The sequence below is a fragment of the Petaurus breviceps genome, unplaced genomic scaffold (assembly GCF_028583685.1).
Source record: "Petaurus breviceps papuanus isolate PSGF00001 unplaced genomic scaffold, PetGlider_PUasm1.0 90702, whole genome shotgun sequence".
Lineage (NCBI taxonomy): Eukaryota > Metazoa > Chordata > Mammalia > Diprotodontia > Petauridae > Petaurus > Petaurus breviceps.
Window position 1 is genome coordinate 7,574,534 of NW_027187317.1, and position 21,440 is coordinate 7,595,973.

The window sequence follows — 21,440 nt, forward strand, 5'->3', positions numbered from 1 at the left end:
AAGGATGGTAAAGAAGAGGTAGATAATAGATATGTGATGGCAGTGCTGGTGGGTGAATAATTTATCATCACATCCCACTGGCCACATTTCACTGAAGATTAACACTATGCTGGTGGTATAAAGCATTTTACCACCGGTTCTCATGGTTTCTAACTGAGAGTATAATAAGCCAATTTACAGAGGACTACAGACTGTGATAACTTCATCAGAGGAAAGCAGATAAGCAGGGAACCCTTTGCTAAACCTAATTACTAATCTGGATTTAGTTAAACAAGTGCTTTTTCAGAGACAGCTGGAGTTTATTCAGTTTTTTTCCTTTAATTCTAGAGCCTCAGGGCATGCTTCCTCCAGAGGTTGTCATCATCAACAGTACAGCTGTACGTGTCATCTGGACATCGCCTTCCAACCCAAATGGTGTTGTCACTGAATATTCTGTCTATGTAAATAATAAGCTCTACAAGACTGGCATGAATGCGCCTGGGTCTTTCGTTCTGGGAGACCTGTCTCCGTTCACTATCTATGACATACAGGTTAGAACATTGCTTTTTGATAGTTAAGCTTGTGGGTATCATAAATAAAACATGCTGGTCTGTGTCTCAAGGTGGATTTCTTTTTGTCTTGATTGGGTATGGGGTGTCTAGGGGCAGGAAAGGAGGGAAACCGATTGGGATTAAATTGACTTGCTTTTGGGCAAATATTTGGGTCTCTTTGCAGAGAAGATTATGATGGCAGGGATATAAAAAGACAGAGATGATATTTTCCTATCCAGGCAAAAATGAAGGCATCCAATTATTGAGAGATAGTTCCACCAACCAAGGTCCCTTCATTCTTGGTACTTTTGCTGCCTTGGGTACCTGATGATGGCAGAGCAAAACTACTACCTGATTGAATGTTATCCCACTCTCATACCTGTCCCCAACTGTTGCCTCTATTAGAAGTCCTAGGAGGCTGGCAGCAACATGTAACAGAAAAGGCCCTGGTTCTGGAGACAGAGCACATGACTGGCTCTGCTGTTTATTACCTGAGAGACTTTTAGGTGTCCCTTAACCCATCAGTGTCTCAGTTATCTCTGAAAATCAAGGAACTTGGAATTGACTGTCAATGTAATAACTGGTTTAAAAAAAAGGTACAGAGGTGCTCCCACAGTGCACAAGTCAGTCCCTCACCTGCACACAATTAATAGAATTCTTAATCAAACCAACATTTACAGCTCTATGAAATTCAAACTCAACAAGACATATTTTCTGCCCTCTGTGAGTTTATGATCTAAAGTTAAAAGGCAAAGAGAGGCAATGTAATATAATGTCTACAAAGTATTTAATAAGCGCTCTATCTTTCATCTCTATCTCTTCATCCATCTATTTCTTTCTGTCTATCTAGAAATCTGTCTATAGGAAATAGGCATTTATATAGTGCTTACATAGGCACTGAGCTAAGCACTTTACAAATATTATCTTGTTCAGTCTTCACAACAACACAGCAAGGTAGGTTCTATTATTATCCCTATTTTATAGTTAATGAGGCAGACAGAGGTTAAATGACTTGACCAGGATCACAGAGCTAATGGGTATCTAAAGCTGAATTTGAACTCAAGTCTTTCTGACTATAGTTCCAGCATTCTATCCACTGTGCCACATCACTACCTTGGTGAAAAGAGCACTAGAATTTAAGTCAGGAGACCTTAGTTTTAGTTCTAGCATTGCTGCGATCTACTTTTATGATCTTTAACAAATCATGTAACTTTGGGGGCCTTAGTTTCCTCAACTGTAAAGATGAAGGAGTTGGATAAAATCATTTCTAAGGCCCCTTCCAGGTTGAAAGTTGTGATCCTATACATAAGTCACAACCTATATAGTAAAATAGAAGAGGAAAACTCAATATTTAGAACTATTTTATTCTTGTATCAAACAAACATTCAGTCAACGAAGATCAGATATTTATTGAGCGACTACTATGCATAAATTATCACTGCAGATCTTAAGAAGTATAAGGCATGATCCTTGCCCTCAAGGAATTTACATGCTGACTTGAGAAATAATACATATTTCCCTATGACATAAAAAAATAATTAGCAATACAAGGCTGTATATGATAAGCACAAAATTGTTAACATTGAAAATAAGCACTATAGTTCAACTGCTATATATAATGTTTACACAATTAATAGAATTTGGAAAACCTGAACCTACTCACTAATGTTCCTTATGGCTTGGAAAATGATTTTCAGAAAATCATTAGGCCATTAATGATTTATAAACAGACATTTAAATATGCCCAGGGAGCTGCCTATTTGAAAAATTCCTTTTAACATGTGAAGGATCTCTTTGTAATGGGAATATTATCCATCTTCATCTGTAAATATGAATTGTTTTATATCCATTTTTTAAAAGACTGTATCTAGATTTGTAACCTGCATATGGAACATGATATATGAATAGAATGATTAGTACTCTTTAAATTAGAGACTCTTTCCTTTGCTTTGTTATAAATTAAAGAGATTTTCACATGTTCTGCCACAGTCCAAAAACAGACCTTTGTAGGAAACATTCACATGTAGATGACATTAATATTTGGATGATATGGTAAGCTCCCTCATTATATGTAACAAGGTCTACCTCTTTACTAATATTAATTAGGTCTTCTGGTCTTTAGTTCTATTGAATTTAACGTATGTTTGAATTTTGTTTTTAGGTTAGGTTTAATTCTCTTGGAACTATCCACTCAGACCGTCTTGGTGGAGTCTGCTAGTGTTCTAAAAGTTGCCTCAGGTTGCTACAAGACATTAATAAATGCTTCAGATAACTATAGCAGATTTATCTATTCCAGTACCTATTGAAACACGAAGTTTCAGGGTGACTAGGTGGCACAGTGAATAGAGCACCGGCCCTGGAGACCAGAGGACTGGGTTCTGATCCAGCGTCAGACACTTCACACACACACACACACACACACACACACACACACACGCATGCACACAAAAACCTAGTCGTGTGACCTTGGGCAAGTCACTTAACCACAATTGCCCTCCAAAAAGCAAAAAACAAAATGCAAACAAACAAAAGAAACACAAAATTTCTCTATGAGCATGATGTCTTTGAAAAGCAATTTGAGAAATATTTGGATTTTCTCAAATATTGACAAAAATAAAACTACTGTATTTAGGGAGGCTCATCAGTATTAATGGTCAGGATTTTTCAGGACTCATTGGTCTCCTCTGGTCTCTTCCTGCTTCAGTAGTTTAGTTAGTAATCCTTGTAAGAAGTAGGCTGCCTCTTTTTATCTCTTTCTAAATCTGTCTGGGTGTATCTCTTTTCACAGGCAGACATATAGTCTCTGTCTGTCTCTGTCACTTCCCTCAAAATCTCTGTCAATTTACATTGAGTAGAATGAGTAATGTTTCTCTCCTCTACTCACCTGTCCTCTCCTGTCCTGTCCTCTCTTCTCTTCACCTCTCTTCTTCTCTCCTCTCATCTTTTTCTCTCCTTCCCTCCCTTCACCTCTTTTTTCTCCCTCTCCTTTCCTCCCTCCCTTCCCCTCTCCTCTCTTCTATTCTCCTCTTTTCCTTTCTTTTCTCTTTTCTTCTCCTTTCCTTCTTTTCCTCTCCTCTCCTTTCTTTCCATCTCTTTTCCTTCAGCAATTTACTAATATGCTTCTTTACCTTTCCTCCCATTTTATGTGTCGTGTTACTTTTGTGTTGCTAATGCCTGATGGACCCCATTTCCAATTATCAGTTATTCCATCCTCCTTGGTTTTTATTCAGATTAAGTCACAGAATTAAGGGGGTGAATGATGATTTTCTGCTGCGATTAGAGTAAAAATACAATTGCAGCTGGAACAAATGGATATAAAATAGCTGAGCCATAGTGGGAAACCTCTCAAGGCTTCATTTTTCTTCTAGTCCACATTAGCATTGAAGCTATTTATTGTAAAATGTTAAGTCTTATGGAAGATATCATCATTACCCTACTTTGGTTACAGATCTAGAAAGTGGCATGTAGTGATAACCTATTATGCTTGCAAAATGTTGCCTAGGCATCTTTCGCTTTTTGAGTCTGCTCAGAGTAGATTAATGTCTGTCTTTCTTTGAGTGGGAACAATCCAGAGACTAAACAGCATCATGTTAAGGACTGGGAAAATTGTAATGGGCCCAGTTTTGACCTCTGATATGGGCTTGCCTCACTAAAGAAGATTGCCATCAAAAACTATCATTTACTAAGCACCCAGAGAATGCATGACATGATGAAATATTTATGGAATGAGGGCAGAATTAATTCCCTACAAGTCAGTGGTACTGAAAAAAAATGTTGGGTGTAATCATTTAAATAATTCTTACAGGTTGAAGTCTGTACCAAATATGCTTGTGTGAAGAGCCAAGGAACACAAGTCACCACTGTAGAAGACATACCATGTGAGATAGCAGCACCCAAAATACATGTAATCAGTTCAAGGTACAGTTTAATTTTTTAATTGACAGAATTCATGTTATTATTATTCTATAATAGGTCATTATTCTGCTAATATTCTTAATTATACCTCTCAGCCCATATAACCCACTGGGGAGGGTACACATATTATTAATAGAAGTTAGGAATATTCCATTTAGCCATGTTGTGATAAAGTTGGGTGCAAATCTGATTTACCATATCATTGCACAAATAAAAACAGTAGCAAAAATTCACATTAGCATAATTTGCAGTTATTTTATCATTTTTAGTCATATATGACTGTTCATGACCCCATTTGGGGTTTTCTTAGCAAAGATACTGGAGTGGCTTGCCATTTCCTTCTGTTCATTTTACAAATGCAGGTACTGAGGCAAACAGGATTAAGTGACTTGCCCAGGGTCACACCTAGTAAGTGTCTGAGGCAGGCCTGGCCCTCTATCCACTTTGCCAGTTAGCTACAAAGTCCTTATATTCTACACATTCTCATTTTATTCTCCAAATAACCCAGTGAGGTCAGTAGTATTGGTATAATGGTCTCTACTTTTTATATTAGAAATCTAAATCTAAATCTAAACCCAAGCTTAACAACCAGTAAATAATGAAAGCGAGATTCAAATATCAGTTCATTTGAGTATTATTTCCACTCCTCCGTGATGTCACATTGTTTCCTCCCCTGCTAACTAGTCTCCATGAAGTAGGGCCCTTAATTTTTTAAGATCTGAGCATCTGTTTGACCATTCTCCCCTCTCCCTTTTTTTATCAAAGAGTTAATGATTTGCAAACCAACTCCTGAGTGTATGAAACAAATTCCTTATTGATGTGAGTCCAAACACTGGCTATACCATTTATTAGCTAGGTGACATTGGACAAGTCATTTAACGTTTCTATGTTTCACTTTCTTCAGCTATAAAGTAAGGGAGTTGGATTAGATGATCTCTAAAATCCTTTCTAGTTCTAATTTTTGAAGGACTTCCATGATGAATCCTTCTGTAAAGCAAAACATCCACTCTATTCTTTAAGGACAGGGACTACGTTGCTTTTCATCTTCATATCCCTAGTGCTCAGTGAAATGAATTCACATGCTAGAAGCTTAATAAATGTTAGTTGAATATTAAATTGTAAGAGAAAATCTATATATTTGAATCAGCCACATTAATGCTAACAGTGTCTTTAGCACTTCACTTTTGCTCTCAGTATCTCATGATTCCTAGGATTTCTGAAACATAATCATGTGAGTTTTGACCAGTATGTCTTTAGCATTCAAAATATGAAGTTTAACTTCCAGATCTACACAGATTAAATGGGAGTATGATCATTTCAACCCATCACATTGAGTTAGCTGTGAAAGCAGGTTCAGATTATTCCTAATATTAATCTTGGTTGATTTATAACACAAATCAGTCATTCTCTGTCTTGAAACAAAAAATTGATCCATCTGTGGTAGGACAGAAAATTCCTTCATAGAACTGCCCAGTCTGAAATTTTGAGGTCTCTTTTCCCCTAGTTGGCTCTTGATTTCTTTGGCTGATCAAGAAGAATTATGTTTACTACCGTGTTTCCCTGATAATAAGACCTATCCCAAAAATAAGCCCTCCCCTTACTGTGTAAGATTCCTCTAAAATAAGCCCTCCCCCCAAAATAAGCCCTATTGAGATTGCTACTGTAGTGAAGGTGATCCCCTGCACTACACGCTACATTACGGTACCCTCTGTATGCACCGTCCCCCACCACCCCCCGTGAAACGCACGCCGTGCTCCAAGCTGCATCCAATCAGAGCTGCAGCAGTGAGCGCGTCATCCTGTTCTTCCCCAGTGATTTTCTTGCTGGCGCCATTGAGAGCAGTGCCGCGAAGGAGAGCTGAGGCAGGACAACATAAGCCGTCCCCTGAAAATAAGCCCTCTGGTGTTTTTCTTTCCAAAAAAATTAATAAGACAGTGTCTTATTATCGGGGAAACACGGTATCACTGAAAGGAGCATAAATAAACTGATTGTAAGCTCCTTGAATTCTGGGAGCATAAATCTTCAGCCCTGCATTGTACAGTGTTGAGAATGAAATACCTGATCAGTTACTGATTTATTGATTAGCAATACATGTAATGCTGGAGGTCGGGGATGAAGCCATGAAGAAGTCAAGCGACCATGCATAGATTACATAACCTGAATTGTATGTCATATGTGAACCTCTCAAATTTCAGGCTGAGAAACTTAATATGACAAGCTAGTGGTCTGACTATATGATAGAGATAGAAATAGAGAACATGGGAGAATTGATTATAAGGAAATGCACACACATAATGTAAGGCAATACAAGATCCATATCCGTGACTCCATCAATCCATCCACCTAAGCTGACCTCATCACCACAACACAACAATGGAGGTTTCTGTCACACATTGTCTTTGTTGTCCAATTAATGGGTGAACTGACCCATTTCTTCCCTGGAGTTCTCCTTTTCCTTCAGCAACCTAATAACCTCAACCCAGCTGATGGCACAACTGGTTAGTAGTGTGGAACATTTCTTTTACTACCTGTGGTTAATCCATGGTACAAATAGTCTAATAGCAGACAACAAAGAGTTTACTAAAGTCATTCATTTTCCCTTTCCTTTCCAGGATAATTTTTCTGTAAAGGAGTTTTTTGTGGCTGAGTATGTGAGATATGAAAGAAAAGTAACATTTTTTTTACCCCATTAACTTCTCTAAATAACAAAGTAAAATAAAAGCTAACATCTATTCATATAGTACTTTAAATTTTGCAAAGTATGTTACAACTATTATTTCATTTCATCCTCACAACAACCTTGCAAAGTAGGTGCTATTATTATCTCCTTTTTCCAGATGAGGAAACTGAGACAAGCAGAGGTTAAAGGATGTGACCAGGGAGGGTTACACAGCTAGTAAGTTTCTAAAGTCATATTTGAACTCAAGTTTCCTGACTCTATAGCCACCATTCTATCTACTTCACCACCTAGCTATACTTCCTGCACCAGCAAAAGAGTATGAAGTTCAGTTTCAAAGCATTTGTTTTCATTCGTGAGATTTGGGAGAATTAACTTTTAATGTCACTACTAAGGATACTTATCATTGAGTGTAGGAAATTTATTTTAAAAACACCAGAAACAGGGGCAGCTAAGTAGCACAATGAATAGAGAACCAGCCCTGGAGTCAGGAGGACCTGAGTTCAAATTTGGCCTCAGACACTTAACCCCAATTGCCCTCTCCCCTCAAAAAACAAAAAACCAGAAACATTTGCAAGAATAATTATCATTGATTTAGGATGCTAAATAGAGACTGGCAGGGACATGAAAGTAACATACCAGTTGTACAAGTAATAATGGACTTCCACGTCACAGCAATGAAATGGGAGTCAGAAAAAGCCAAGTATGGGGTTCATCCAGGTCTTTTTACCTTGAGCAAATCATTTATATTCTCCAGGCCTTGGTTGTCCCATTTGCAAAATTAGAGGGTTGACCTAAATGATTTATGATCTCCTTTCAGACCTAATATTCAGTGCATCTCTGTTTCTGTGATTCTTTAAAGTATTTCCAAAGAAGATAACCTCCTAAAAATTTTATGTGGAATTCTCTTTTCCATATTTGTTTTGCATTTCTCCTGGAGCTATTGGCAATTTTTTTCTGTAGCAAAACCAGAATAAGATTGGCAAAAGGGAGCCACAGCCAGATACTGGCATGCAATGACTTCTTTTTCTTCAAAAGATCTATGATAGCGAAGCTACATTTTCCAGAGGCCTGACTATAGCAAGTAGAGGCTGCCAAGCCATTTATCCAAATTATACCAAACACTAAAGCAGTTAGCCTCCTGTGTGCATATTATTGTTGGTGTAATTTCATTACATTTCTGGCAATGTGTACTTGTTTGTTACGTTTCTGTTCGGATGGGAATGGGGTCTCTTGATTTTAACAACAAACAAAATCAAGTGTGAAAGCCTTCAGGAAAATGCCAGATAACTAGATTTGTTTCCTTATCCCTTGAACTGAATTTGATTTTGTTTTTGTTTTTTTGTTATTCTTATAAAATTATAGGCTCATAGATTGAAAGCTAGAAGGTGCATTAGAAGGAATCTGGGTGGTGCAGTGGATAGAGCACTAGAACACCTTGAGTTCAAATTCAGCCTCAGACACTTACTAGCTGTGTCGCCCTGGGCAAGTCACTTAAATAATGTTTTCCTCCATTTCCCTACCTGTAAAATAGGATAATAATATTCAGGGTTGTTTTGATGAATGAGTTAATATTTGTGAAGTGCTTTGCACACTGCCTGTCACAAAGCAGGTACTATATAAATGATAACTATTATTATTATTAATCTGATCCAACCCCTTCACTTTGTAAATGAGGAAGCTAAAGGCCAAAAGAATAAAGTGATTTACCCAAGGTCATACAAGTAGTAAGTAGTAGAATCAGAATTCAAACCCAGATCCTCAGCCTCCAAATTTACTTTCCTCTAACTATGCTCTGCTGTCTCCTTAGATTCCATTTTATTTTGGTAAAATACAATTGCTGGGTAAAACTAAACTGACTATGTTGGGAACTACATCTACAGATATAATCAAAGCTTATTTGATGATAAGAATTCAATTCTGCTTCTCATCTTTCTTTAATTTACATCTTCTTTTCTGTTGGTTTTGGCAAAACAAAAAAGAAATACCTAGATATATTTCTGTTATTAAATATACAAATTAGAAAATGTCAAAACATATGAATGTAAAAAGACATATCCTTTAAGTTTATCATCCCTTTATTCAGACACAGGTACGGTTTCTATATTGCCTCTTCCCTACTTGTCATATTATCATCAGCTGTTCTTATATCCCAAATGAATACTAACTACAGATCGATTGCCCAGACATGTCTGGCCATGGCCTACACGTGCCCTGGGTAGTTCATTTATTTGCCATGGTGGATTTGCTAGAGTGGAATTTAATCAATAGCTAATTCATTAATTCTGGTCCTCGAGTATGTAGGGACTGTGCAATATAGAGATGGCTGGCTGGCTTGGGCTTTGATTGAAATATGACAAACACTACAGCTGACAGCTTCACTGGGCACTGGACTGCATATGAATTTCACTTATTTATTCTCTGTAAAGGGATAAGCTGGGAAATGAATATCGGTTTGTATAAACAAGGGGGACATTTTAATACATAACTGCCAGAAGACCAAAATGTATGATTTCTAGGCTCTGTGCTCAGGGAAAAGCAGAAAGAGAAGGTAGATCATACCATTTATTGTCTTTAATTGGGGCCCTAGCAGGTCTTTTCATTTCACATCAGTTGGGGCTATATTATTGATGAGAAGGCTGAGGAATCATGTCTTTGTAGCATTCACAAATAATTGTTTTAAAATTTGCCTCCAGGTACCAAATGACATAAATGATAATTTTGCCTACCAACTTTTTAGAAGTCTTTATGATAGCAATGCAGTCTGGGTATTTCTAAATGAAGGTTAGACCACAATTGCCATTATAAATCCCCTTTTATTTGGAAGTTAATAACTCACCTGCAGGCTGAAGTATGGCAACAAAGGTCAGCTCAGGAACAAATAGTTTGCTTTTATTATTTGAAAAAAATTGATGTGAAGTTTTGAGGTTCTTGGCTTTTCTATACTATATAGATGTGGATGGAGCCAGCTCTGCTTAAATATCCTTGCTTTTCTCCCGTTGCTCCCTCTGTCTCTCTCTCTCTCTCTCTCTCTCTCTCTCTCTCTCTCTCTCTCTCTGTCTCTCTCTCTCTGTCTCTCTCTCCCATCGCTCTCTCATACACACACACATTTTCTCTCTCTCTCATTTGGAAGAATTACTTAAATATTTTTAATAACTAGAAAAATCAGGCTGAATTTTAAAGAAAAGAAAAACAAGTTTTCTTTCTTTACTTCAAGATTCCCTGCTCAACAAAGACACCTAATCAGAAATATTAACAGAGACATTCCAATTTGTCCTTGGCAGAGAACTTTGAAATTTTAATATCAAATTACATCTTTCACACAGCTACTTGAAAATATCTAAGAATCTCAAAAAAAAGTCAGGATGCATTTGATATTATTGCATGAATCCAACCTTCTGTATAGACTTTAGGTCACAAGTACTCAGTGGGTCATTATCATCCCCAGGGCCAGTGAACTCTGATTTACCAAAAAGTATTTTGTCTATGTCTGTATAAAAGACAAAATGGATGAGATTTGTTTTTATTACTTGTGGCAAGAACTTAAAATGTAATTTTCCTATCAGTTCAAGAACATGATACTGAGATATAGTTAGAGAAAATGGACATGATTCTGAAAGCCTATTTGACCTATAGAAAAATTTAAAGGGACATGATAACTGTCTTTAAGTATTTGAGGGACTGTCAGTGAAAGAGAGATTGACTGTCTTTTTTCTTGGTCCCAAATGGCAACTAGGATGGATGGGTGAAAGTTTCAGAAAAGGCAATTCTGTTTGGATAGAAGGAAAAACATCCCGATTATTTCTCAGCACTGAAGCTTTCCAAATGGAATCTGTATTATCATTCCTTAGAAATATAGAGGGCATTCCTATTGAGATGTGAGTCACACTAGATGAACATGTCATCATGGATGTTTGCTTCACAAAACAAGCCAACACAGGCAAAGTATTAAATCACAAATAAAGTCTTGTCTAGACCCTATTCTGATCTTTCATCATTTCTCATATTTTATGCATTTATTTTTTATTGACTAATAATGTCTTCATGCTTCTTCATTATCATAGTTGTCAGCTGTTTTTTTTTACACTATTCCACCTCCTTCAGAAATTCCCTGACATGTAGGATCAGGAGCTTATTGTGTAGTGAATACAGAAGACTTTGATTATTTTTGTCTCCTGGAGGTTCTAGATGAAATGTCATCTGCAGGCCTTTGACTTCTAATCTTCTTTCTATGAAGGACCCATGACTATACTCCTGCTCCAAGCCTAGGACCTCTCACACAAAAGGTTCTTCCTGGTCATCTACCAATATGAGAAGGAGGGCCCTATAGTTTGGGAGCTGTCATTTAGAGAGCATCATCATGGATCTTTTAAAGCAGAATACAGCAGTTTCATCCAAAAAGGCACTGGGCCAATAGCCTGCAACTATAATTTTCACTCTAGTCTTAGGAATTCTCTTATTTTATTATAATAATCATCAGCCCAGGTGAAAATGTTTTGGTGATGTCCAAGTTGAACCAAAAAGAACTGCTTGATCACTTGGAAAGGATGAGAATGTTAAGGAGAAGTGACATACACACTAGATATTAACAGAGAATTTTTTAAACATTCATGTAACGAACAAGAAATATCCAAGGGACTAAAATTATTCAAGGAATTGGAAAAAGCAGTAACAGTATTGATGTGATTATGGTTCCAGAACAAAAATGGAATGAAATATGGAGAGGAAGATATATGCATGGCACCAAGGCAACTATCAGGAAGGTAGCTGGGGAGTAAAATGAGTAATTCCATGGCTACATCCAACATAGACATATTGACAATAGAAGTTGCAATGGGGAAATTTAGGCTTGATGACAGGTTAATCTTTCTTATAATTGAAGCTACACAAAAATGAAATGGGTTGTCTGTGGAAGAAATGAATTCCCTCTTACTGCCTTAAAGCAAAAATTTATAAACTCTTGACAAGGATTTTGTTGAAAGGTTGCTTGATCATGCACTGATAAGACTAGAAGAACCCTGAGGTCTCTGACTCTGTGACTACAATTATAATGGTGGGGAAAGAGTAGCTTCCAAATACCATAGGTAAGACCAAAATTATTCCAAAATGCAATGTTCTGGATAGTGGTGTGAACAGAGATATGAAACTGAAATTCTATAGGAAAATGTAAGATTACAGAGGGGGCAGAGATAAGATGGCAGTGTAGAAGCCTGAAAACTCTGTGAGCTCCCCCCATAATCAACTCAAATACCTATAAAATATGACTCTAAACAAACTTCAGAGCTATAGAACCCACAAAGTGAGAGAGGGAAACAAATCTCCCACTGAAGGCAGCTCGGCAGGTGGACAGAAAGGGTCCATCACAATGTGCTGGGAGCCAAGCCCAGCCCTGTGTGAGCACAAGGTTTTAGCCCCAGGGTAGCCCTGACCAGCAGTGGCTGGAGTGGACTTTGGGAGAGTGAATCACCAGCAGCTGTGGTGGTTTCCAGAAATATGTACCCATAAATGCCAAAGACAAACTAAAAGGTCAGTGTGGAACTCTGTTGGAACTGGGGGGAATGGAGGTGTAGTCCAGCCCCTGTCCCCAGAGCCCAAAGTGGTGCACTGGCCTGCAGAATGTAGGAGGACCAAGCTGCTATTCAGAGGGTAATCACTCTTGCTTTAACCTGCTTGGATCTGGATCACTGTCTTGGGTGGAGGTCCTGGGGTGTGTGATCAGTGAGCCAGAGCATGTGGGGGCTGTAGAGATGGCACCCTCCTAATAGCTCTGGCAGCTGCAAAAACCTAGTGATTTTGGACAAAGCTCTCCTTTCTGGAAGCAGAGTTCTACTGGGGCAAAAAGCTCAAAAGTCAAGTAATTGAGAGGCAACATGAGCAAGCAAAGGAAGCAAAGCAAGCACAGCAATCAAACCTTAGATTCCTTTTTGGGGGACAAAAAGGATCAAAGCATGGAATGGGAGGAAGACACCATCAGAACTGCTGTACCAAAAGCTTCCAAGAAAAATATGAACTGCTTACAGGCCACAGAGGAGCTCAAGAAGGATTTTGAAAAGCAGGTAAGAGAAGTGGAGGAAAAATTGGGAAGAGAAATTAGAATGATGCAAGAAAATCATGGAAAGAGAGTCAACAACCTGGCTTAAAAAAAATAGACTAACTCAAATGTCAAAAGAGGCCCAAAGAGCCAATGAGAAGAAGAATGCCTTAAAAAGCCAAATTTGCCAGATAGGAAAAGAATTTCAAAAGCTCACTGAAGGGAATAATTCCTTCAGAATTAGATTGGAGGAAATGGAAGCTAATGACTTTATGAGAAATCAAGATACTACTAAACAGATCCAAACAAATAAAAAAATAGAAGGCAATGTGAAATATGTCATTGGAAAAACCACTGACCTGGAAAATAGATCTAGGAGAGATAATTTAAAAATTATTGGACTACCTGAAAGCCATGATCAAAAGAAGGACTTAGAAATAATCCTTCAAGAAATTCTCAAGGAAAATTACCCTGATATTTTAGAACCAGAGGGCAAAACAGAAATTGAAAGAATTCACCAATCACCTCTTGTAAAAGATTGTAAAAAGAAAACCCCTGGGAATATTTTAGCCAAGTTCTGGAGTATCTACATCATTGAGAAAATATTACAAGCAGCCTAGAAGAAACAATTTGAATATTGTGGAAACACAATCAGAATAACACAAGATATAGCAGCTTTTACATAAGGGATAAAAGGGCTTGAAATATGATATTACAGAGGTCAAAGGAGCTAAGATTATAACCAAGAATCACCTACCCAGCAAAAGCGAGTATAATGTTTCAAGGGGAAATATGGCTATTCAGTGAAATGGAGGATTTTCAAGCATTCTTGATGAAAAAAACATAGTTGAATAGAAAATTTAACAATCAGATACAAGAGAAGCATGAGAAGGTAAATAGGGAAAAAGAAATCAAAAGGAACTTATCAAAGTTGAATTATTTACATTCCTACATGGAAAAGCAATAATACTGTTATAAAATTTTTCTCAATATGAGGGTGGTTGAAGGGAATATACATACATACAAACACACACACACATATATATAATTATATATATGAATATATGTATACATACATAAATATGTCTATATAGGAGGGCATATGTGCATATGAATATATATGAGTATGTGTATATGTGTGTACTGGTATGCATAGACAGAGTGCACAGGATCAATTGAATAGGAAGGGGGGTATCTAAAAAAAAAAATTAAGAGGTGAAGGAGGAATATAATGAGTAACGATAGGGAGAGACAGAATAGGGTAAATTATCTTATATAAAAGAGGCAAGGGAAAACTGTTACAATAGAGGGGAAGAACGGGACGCCAAAAGGGAATGGGTTGATCTTACTCTCATTGAATTTGGCTTAGGGAGGGAATAACATACACACTAAAATGTATATCTTACTATACAGGAATGTAGGGGGAAAGGGGATAATAGGGGGGATGATTGAAGGAAGGGAATATTGGTGGGGGAGGGTAGTTAGAAGCACACACTTTTGAAAAGGGACAGGGTCAAAATAGAAAATAGAACAAGTGGGGGCCGGGATAGGATGGAGGGAAATATAGTCAGTCTTTCACAATACATCCACTATGGAAATGTTTTGGATATCTACACATGTACAACCTATATTGAATTGCTTATCTTCCCAGTAAGGGTGGGTGACAAGGGAAGTGGGGAAAGAATCTGGAATTCAAAGTTTTAAAATCAAATGTTAAAGTTTAAAAAAAAATTTTGGTCTTTATTAATTTGTTTGTTTACTTTTAGTTTACAGGATTCAATTCCACAATTCCTTGAGTTTCAAATTTTCTCCCCCCCTGCCCCCTCCCCATGGCAGCATACAATCAAAGATAGGATCTGCAAATAGTTTCACATTACACCTCAGTCAGGTTATAAAGAAGGATTATATTGGATTGAATGAACAATGGGAAAGAGGAAACAAAACCAAATAAGAAAAAGAAAGAGAGCAGGTAGTTTGCTTCAATCTGCATTCAAACTCTGTTCTTTCTAGTTCTTTTTCTGAATGTAGACATCTCTCTTCATCATGAGTCTCTTAAAGTTGACTTATAACCCTGCATTGCTGAGAAGAGTCCAGTCTATCAAAGTTGGTCATCACTAATACATTGTGTCTGTAATTTTGTACAAATTTCTCCCAATTCTACTCTTCTCACTCAGCATCAGTTCATATAAGCCTCTTCAGGTAAATATTAAGTCCATCTGCTCCTTGTTTCTTATAGCGCAATAGTGTTCCATTACATTTATATACCACAACTTGTTTAACAATTCCCCAATTGATGGGCATCCCCTTAATTTCCAATTCTTTGCTACTACAAAAAGAGCTGCTATAAATATTTTCGTACTTATGGGTTTTCCTCCCACTTCTATGATCTCTTTGGGATACAACTCTAGAAGTAGGTCAAAGGGTATGAAATTACTTATAACCCTTTGGGCATAATTCCAGATTGCTCTCCAGAATGTTTGAATCAGTTCACAACTCCACCAACAATGCTTTAGTGTTTCAATTTGTCCACATCCTCTTCAGCATTTGTCATTTTCCTGTTTTGTCATCTTAGCCAATCTGACTGGTGAGATGTGGTACCTAAGAGTTGTTTTGATTTGCATTTCTCTAATCAATAGTGATGTAGAGCATTTTTTCATATGCTTATAGATATCTTTAATTTTGTCCCCTGAAAACTGCCTGTTCATATCCTTTGATCATTTATCAATTGGGGAATGACTTCTTATACATTTGACTCAATTCTTTATATATTTTAGAAATGAGGCCTTTATCATAGATATTGGTTATAAAAATTCTTTCCCAATTTTCCATTTCCCTCTTAATCTCGATTACATTGGCTTTGTTTGTACAGAAGCTTTTCAATTTCATGTAATCAAAATTATCCATTTTGCATTTTATGATGCTCTCTAATTCTTGTTCAGTCATAAAATCTTCCCCTCTCCACAAATCTGACAGGTAAACTATTCCTTGCTTTCCCAGATTGCTTAGAGTATCAGCCTTTCTACCTAGATCATGCACCCATTTAGACTTAATTTTGGTATATGGAATTAGATAATGATCTATGCCCAGTTTCTGCCATACTAAATTTCAGTTTTCTCAGCAGGTTTTTTGTTTTTGTTTTTTTTTGCCTTTTGGAGGGCAGTTGGGGTTAAGTAACTTGCCCAAGGTTACATGGCTAGTTTTTTTGTGTGGGTGTTAAGTGTCTGAGGCTAGAACTGAACTCGGGTCCTGACTCCAGGGTCGGTGCTTTACTCACTGTGCCACTTAGCCACCCTTTCCCAGCAGTTTTTGTCAAATAGAGAGTTCTTATCCCAAAAACTGGGGTCTTTGGGTTTATCAAACAGTAGATTACTATAATCATTGACTGCTGAGTCTCATGTTCCCAGTCTATTCCATTGATCCACTGCTATATTCCTCAGCCAGTACCAAGTAGTTTTGATTACTGCTGCTTTATAATACAGATTAAAATCTGGTATAGTTAGACCACCTTCCCTAGCATTTCTTTTCATTAATTCCCTTGATATTTTAGACCTTTTGTTCTCCCAAATGATTTTTTTTTTACATGCAACTGGGAAATAAGATATGCAGGCACTGGGGCATAGAGATCCATCTTGCCCTACTGGAAAGTTGGAGGGGCCATGGGGGAGGATATAGGAGAGAGCAGATTGGGTGAGGGGGTATTCAGTACGATCGCTCTTTTGGGGTGCTGGGTAGGGTAAAGATGGGGAGAAAATTTGTAACTCAAAATCTTGTGGAAATGAATGTTGTAAACTAAAAATAAACATAAAATTTTAAAAATTAAAAAAATAAAGGAAAATATAACATGGATAAGGGTATTACTCAAGATTGTGGGTTTTTGTTAATTTTGGTTATCTGGAAGTAGTATTACCAATTTTTCCAGCAACACATTCTCCAAGATGGTAATGTTGTATCAATACTGACAACTTTGAAAGTGGGTAAAAGTCATAATGAATAGTAGATCAGTGTAGAAAAAGTTTTCAGATTTCTGCTTCTACCACAAAATGGCAGTGTGGCTTTGGGTAGGGCAAGGGAAAGAGTGGAAAAGTGCCTCTTAACCTCTTGTAGCACTTCCTCTGTTGCAATGGATCAGTCTAAGTATTCTAGAGAATTAAGTGGTCAGAATGGTAATCTGTCATAGATAATGATCTGGTGATAAAATTAAGATAGTATTTTAGAATCACCAAGGACATTATTAGATGGTGTCCCTTAGCTCTTCATATCAGGAGGTGTTTACTTTCTTTGGTTCCATTTTAAACTGTTGGAAAAATGTGATTTATTCTAAGAATTCCAACTTGTTCCAATGAAATTGGTTTCTTTAACTTTTTATAGTGGGCTACAAATTATTTTTGTCAACTGTATATATTGTGAAGAAATAGCATGGTAGATTAAAACACCTAGATCTACTACTTTTCTGAACAATATCAGATCTTGGAATGTCAAATTTATAGACTGATGAAAGGTGGCTGGTGAATCCTAATGAACCACAGATTTATAGATATTTTAGCATTAGAATGGGCCTTAGCTGTCATCTAATGTAACTCACTTCCAGAAATAAATTCCCACTACTTCATTCACATCATCCTGAAAGAAGGAGATATCTGCCAGTTGAGAGGAAGTAGAATCTTTAACCAGGAAATATGGAGGCAGTAAGAGCCACTTGAGTTTATTGAATAGGAGAGTGATATATCAGACCTGCATTTTAGGAAAATCACTTTGGTGACTTAATGGTAAATGGATTGGGGAAGAGACTCAAGGCAAAAAGGCCCACCAGAAGAGTATCTTAACAATCAAGGCATGAGGTGAGAAGGGCTTGCGCCAGAATGGTGGCAGTGTCAAAGGAAAGAAGAAATCTTCTCAACATAAAGAGATCTCGCAAAGATGAAGTTGACAGGTTTTGGCAGCTTGGATATGGAAAGTGAGAAATAGTGAAGAATCAAGAATAACTCATAGGTTGGGATTCTAAGGGAATAGAAGGATGGTGTTGCCCTCAGCACTAATGGGGAGGACAGGAGGTGGTAAAGATTTGGGGGAAAGATAACAAATTCCATTTTGGATGTGCTGATTTTAAGATGTCTACCAGACTTGCAGTTCAAGATGTCTAAAAGGCATTTGGAGATGTGAGAATGGAAGTTGGGGCAGGACAGATAGTTTGGAGAATAGTCAACATGGAGATGGTAATTAAATCCATGGTAGTTGAGATTCCCAAGTGAAATAAGATAAAGAGAGAAGAGGGCCTAGGACAGTACTCTTTGGGAAGCCTATGGTTAAGGGCCATGATCTGGATGAGGACCCAGCAAAGGAGAAAGAAAAGTAGCAGTCTGATAGGTAGGAGGAGAACCTGGAGAGAGTCATGTCTTAAAAACCGAGAGAGAAGATAATATCCAGGAAGAGAATGTAATCAACAGTGTCAAAGACTTGGGGATGGGGGCTGAGTCTAGGAGGGAGTCAAGGAGAATGAGGACTGAGGAAAGGTTATTTGATTTATAATAAAGAGATCTTTGGTAATTTTTGAGGAAACAGTTTCTATAGAATGATAAGGGTTACAGGAACAAAGGAAAGGAAAAGAATAAGAATTTATATAGCACCAACTGTATGCCAGACACTGTATTAATTCCTTTATAAATATTATTTCATTTGATCCTCACAACAACCCTGAGAGGTGCTGTTACTATCTCCATTTTACAGCTGAGGAAACTGTACCAGACATTAAATGACTTGGCCAAGATCACACAGCTAATAAGTATTTGCTGTTGAAATTGAACTCAGGCCTTCCTAACTTCAGGCCCAACATCCTCTTTACCACACCACCAAGATGCCTCAAATAAGATCAGAAGCTGTATTTTAAAGTTTTAAGAAGAGAGTGAGAAGAAAGTGGAGGCGCCTATTGAGAATAGCCTTTTCAAGGAATTTAGCAGCAAAGGGCAAAAAAGATAAGATATAGGCCTTTAAAAAATTATTCATAGCATTTTTTTTTATATTTATAACATAACATGACCCAGAATTCTGGGCACAAAGTGGAAACCTAATAAAGAAGTTTGCTCAAGGTTTGAGAATGATAATTGTAGTTTCTGTTTATATGGTGTTTTAACTGGCTTCGAGGTTATCAGAGAAAGAAATATTATTTTTTTTCAGTATCACACCAAAATTATGGGGGTATGGGAGAATAAGGTAAGTAGAAGGGAAGGACTAGAAAGGGAAATGAAGAGCAAAAGACTTGTTTTAGGCAAGAATGGAAAATGAAAGGTGACCATCAAAACCATTTTCCCTATGGTGGGGTATGTGAGGCAGCAAAAGATAAGGGCCTCATAATGGATTTTTTTAAAAGGAATATCTTCTCAACCATTTTGCAAGAGTTGTGCTTCCCAGAAATTAATCTCACCCACAAGAGAGGGGATATATGAGTTCCTAAGGATTGGTGGCACCTGGGATATTAGGGAGAAAAATAGATCTAGTGGTAAGATATACTTGGCTTAAGGAGGTTGAGCAATCATGTAGTCATGTTTAAGGGTAAAGGGTAGGAGTAAGCTTCATGACTTGGGATACACAGTGATTCTGATCTCATTGTATTTCTTCCTTCATAAATTGATTTCTAAAAGTGAACTATATCAGAATAAGAGCCCAAAAGATAAACAAGCAAATTAGGGAAAGAGAAGATAAGATGAGAACTATAGATAACACTAGCATAGAAGTGGAAATTAGAAGGGGGAGTATATTTGACAGTCCAGAAGCACTACCTGTCATGAGGGGAATAAAATAAAGAAGGAATATGTACAAATACATCACATGAGTTCATAACAGAGTAAAAAGGGACAGAAATAAGAAGGATGGAAATTTTAATGATTGCTTCTTAGAAATGAGGTCATATAAAGTTTCTTAAGCTTAAAACATTGGGCAGGGTGTAGAGATTGGGAGTGAAGATTTTAAACCATACAACTGTCTGGATGGAGAAAGAAGGTGGCCAAAATGGTAGGTGCAGAGAGAAAGTAATTAAACAGATTGAAAATAAAGATAAAATAATTTAAGTAAAGTCATGAAAGTTGTCTGGAATGGGACAGGGAAAACTGGGAGAATAAGAAGCATCACACAAGTATACATAATACTTTTCAGAGAGAAAAGGTACTAATATAAAAAATAGGAAAAGACATAAATCAATACAAAAGAGATAAATGAATGAAAATGTCCACCTAAAAATTGAATCTTAAACGTGAATGAGTCAAATTAAGTGAAAATGATGGGTGACTGGCTAAGAAAAAATAACCAACAGTTTGTTACCTGTAAGAATCACTCATTGAAAAAGTGGGGGGGGGTAGAAGAGACTGGACCTGTGATTGCATTAGTTAAAAGAAACTTGAAAGAGAAAATATCTTCTACCAGTACAGAACTGTACATTCTCTGCAACTTATAGCCTTAGAGAGTTAAATGGGGGCATTGAGAGATTAAGGGATTTGCTCAGAGTTACACAGCTATTATATGTTGAAAGCAGGACTTGATCCTATGTCTTCCTAATTCAAAGGCCAACTTTCTATACACTGCAACATGATGCCTCTCAAAATAAAATACAGACACATACAAAACAAAAAAAAAAAATGAAGCCTTGGTTCACGTGATCCTTTAAAAAAAAAGCTAGGAGTTATAATTATGCTTATTAGGCAAAGGAAAAATAAAAATAAACATTGAAAGATAAAAAGGTAACATATTATACTAAAGGGTACCATAGATAATAAAATATAGTAATTATACAACATAAATTTTATAACATTAAATTAAATAATAAAAAATATATGTGCCTAATTGGCATAACATTTAAATTCATAGGGGAAACACTAACTGAAATACAAAAATACAGAGACAACAACCCAATGTGGGAATGTACAGATGAGAGTTAAGTGAAGGTGGACCCCAACGGTATATGAGCAGCCCTGAAAGTGCTTGGTATTACTCACACTAGAGGTGCTAGTTTTCCTTAAATACTCCTTTAATAAACTCAGGAACACAAACGATATAGATTTGAATGGATACATGATAATGACATTTTAAATAATGAATGGGCCTCTGAGATAGTTTTTAGAGAAAAAATTATCTCGTAAATACACATTAAAATTTGTAAAAGAGAGGATTAGTGAACTGAGAATGCAATTTTAAAAATCTTGAAAAATAAATTCAAAGATTCAAAAAAGCCCCAAAAGAAAAATCTTAAGAAATAGGAAAATAGATAAAATGGAAAACAAAAAGATTATAGAAAAAATAA

The 21,440-nt window shown here is 36.9% G+C and overlaps 1 protein-coding gene across 1 annotated transcript in view; it reads left to right on the forward strand.

Annotated features, from left to right (window-relative positions):
* Window positions 1–21,440, forward strand: part of USH2A (usherin) — a 1,033,591-nt gene that overhangs the window by 709,572 nt on the left and 302,579 nt on the right. The window contains exons 46-47 of the mRNA XM_069066041.1: window positions 328–530; window positions 4,336–4,448. Of these exons, the coding sequence (XP_068922142.1) occupies window positions 328–530; window positions 4,336–4,448 (316 nt within the window). The remainder of the gene's footprint in view (window positions 1–327; window positions 531–4,335; window positions 4,449–21,440) is intronic.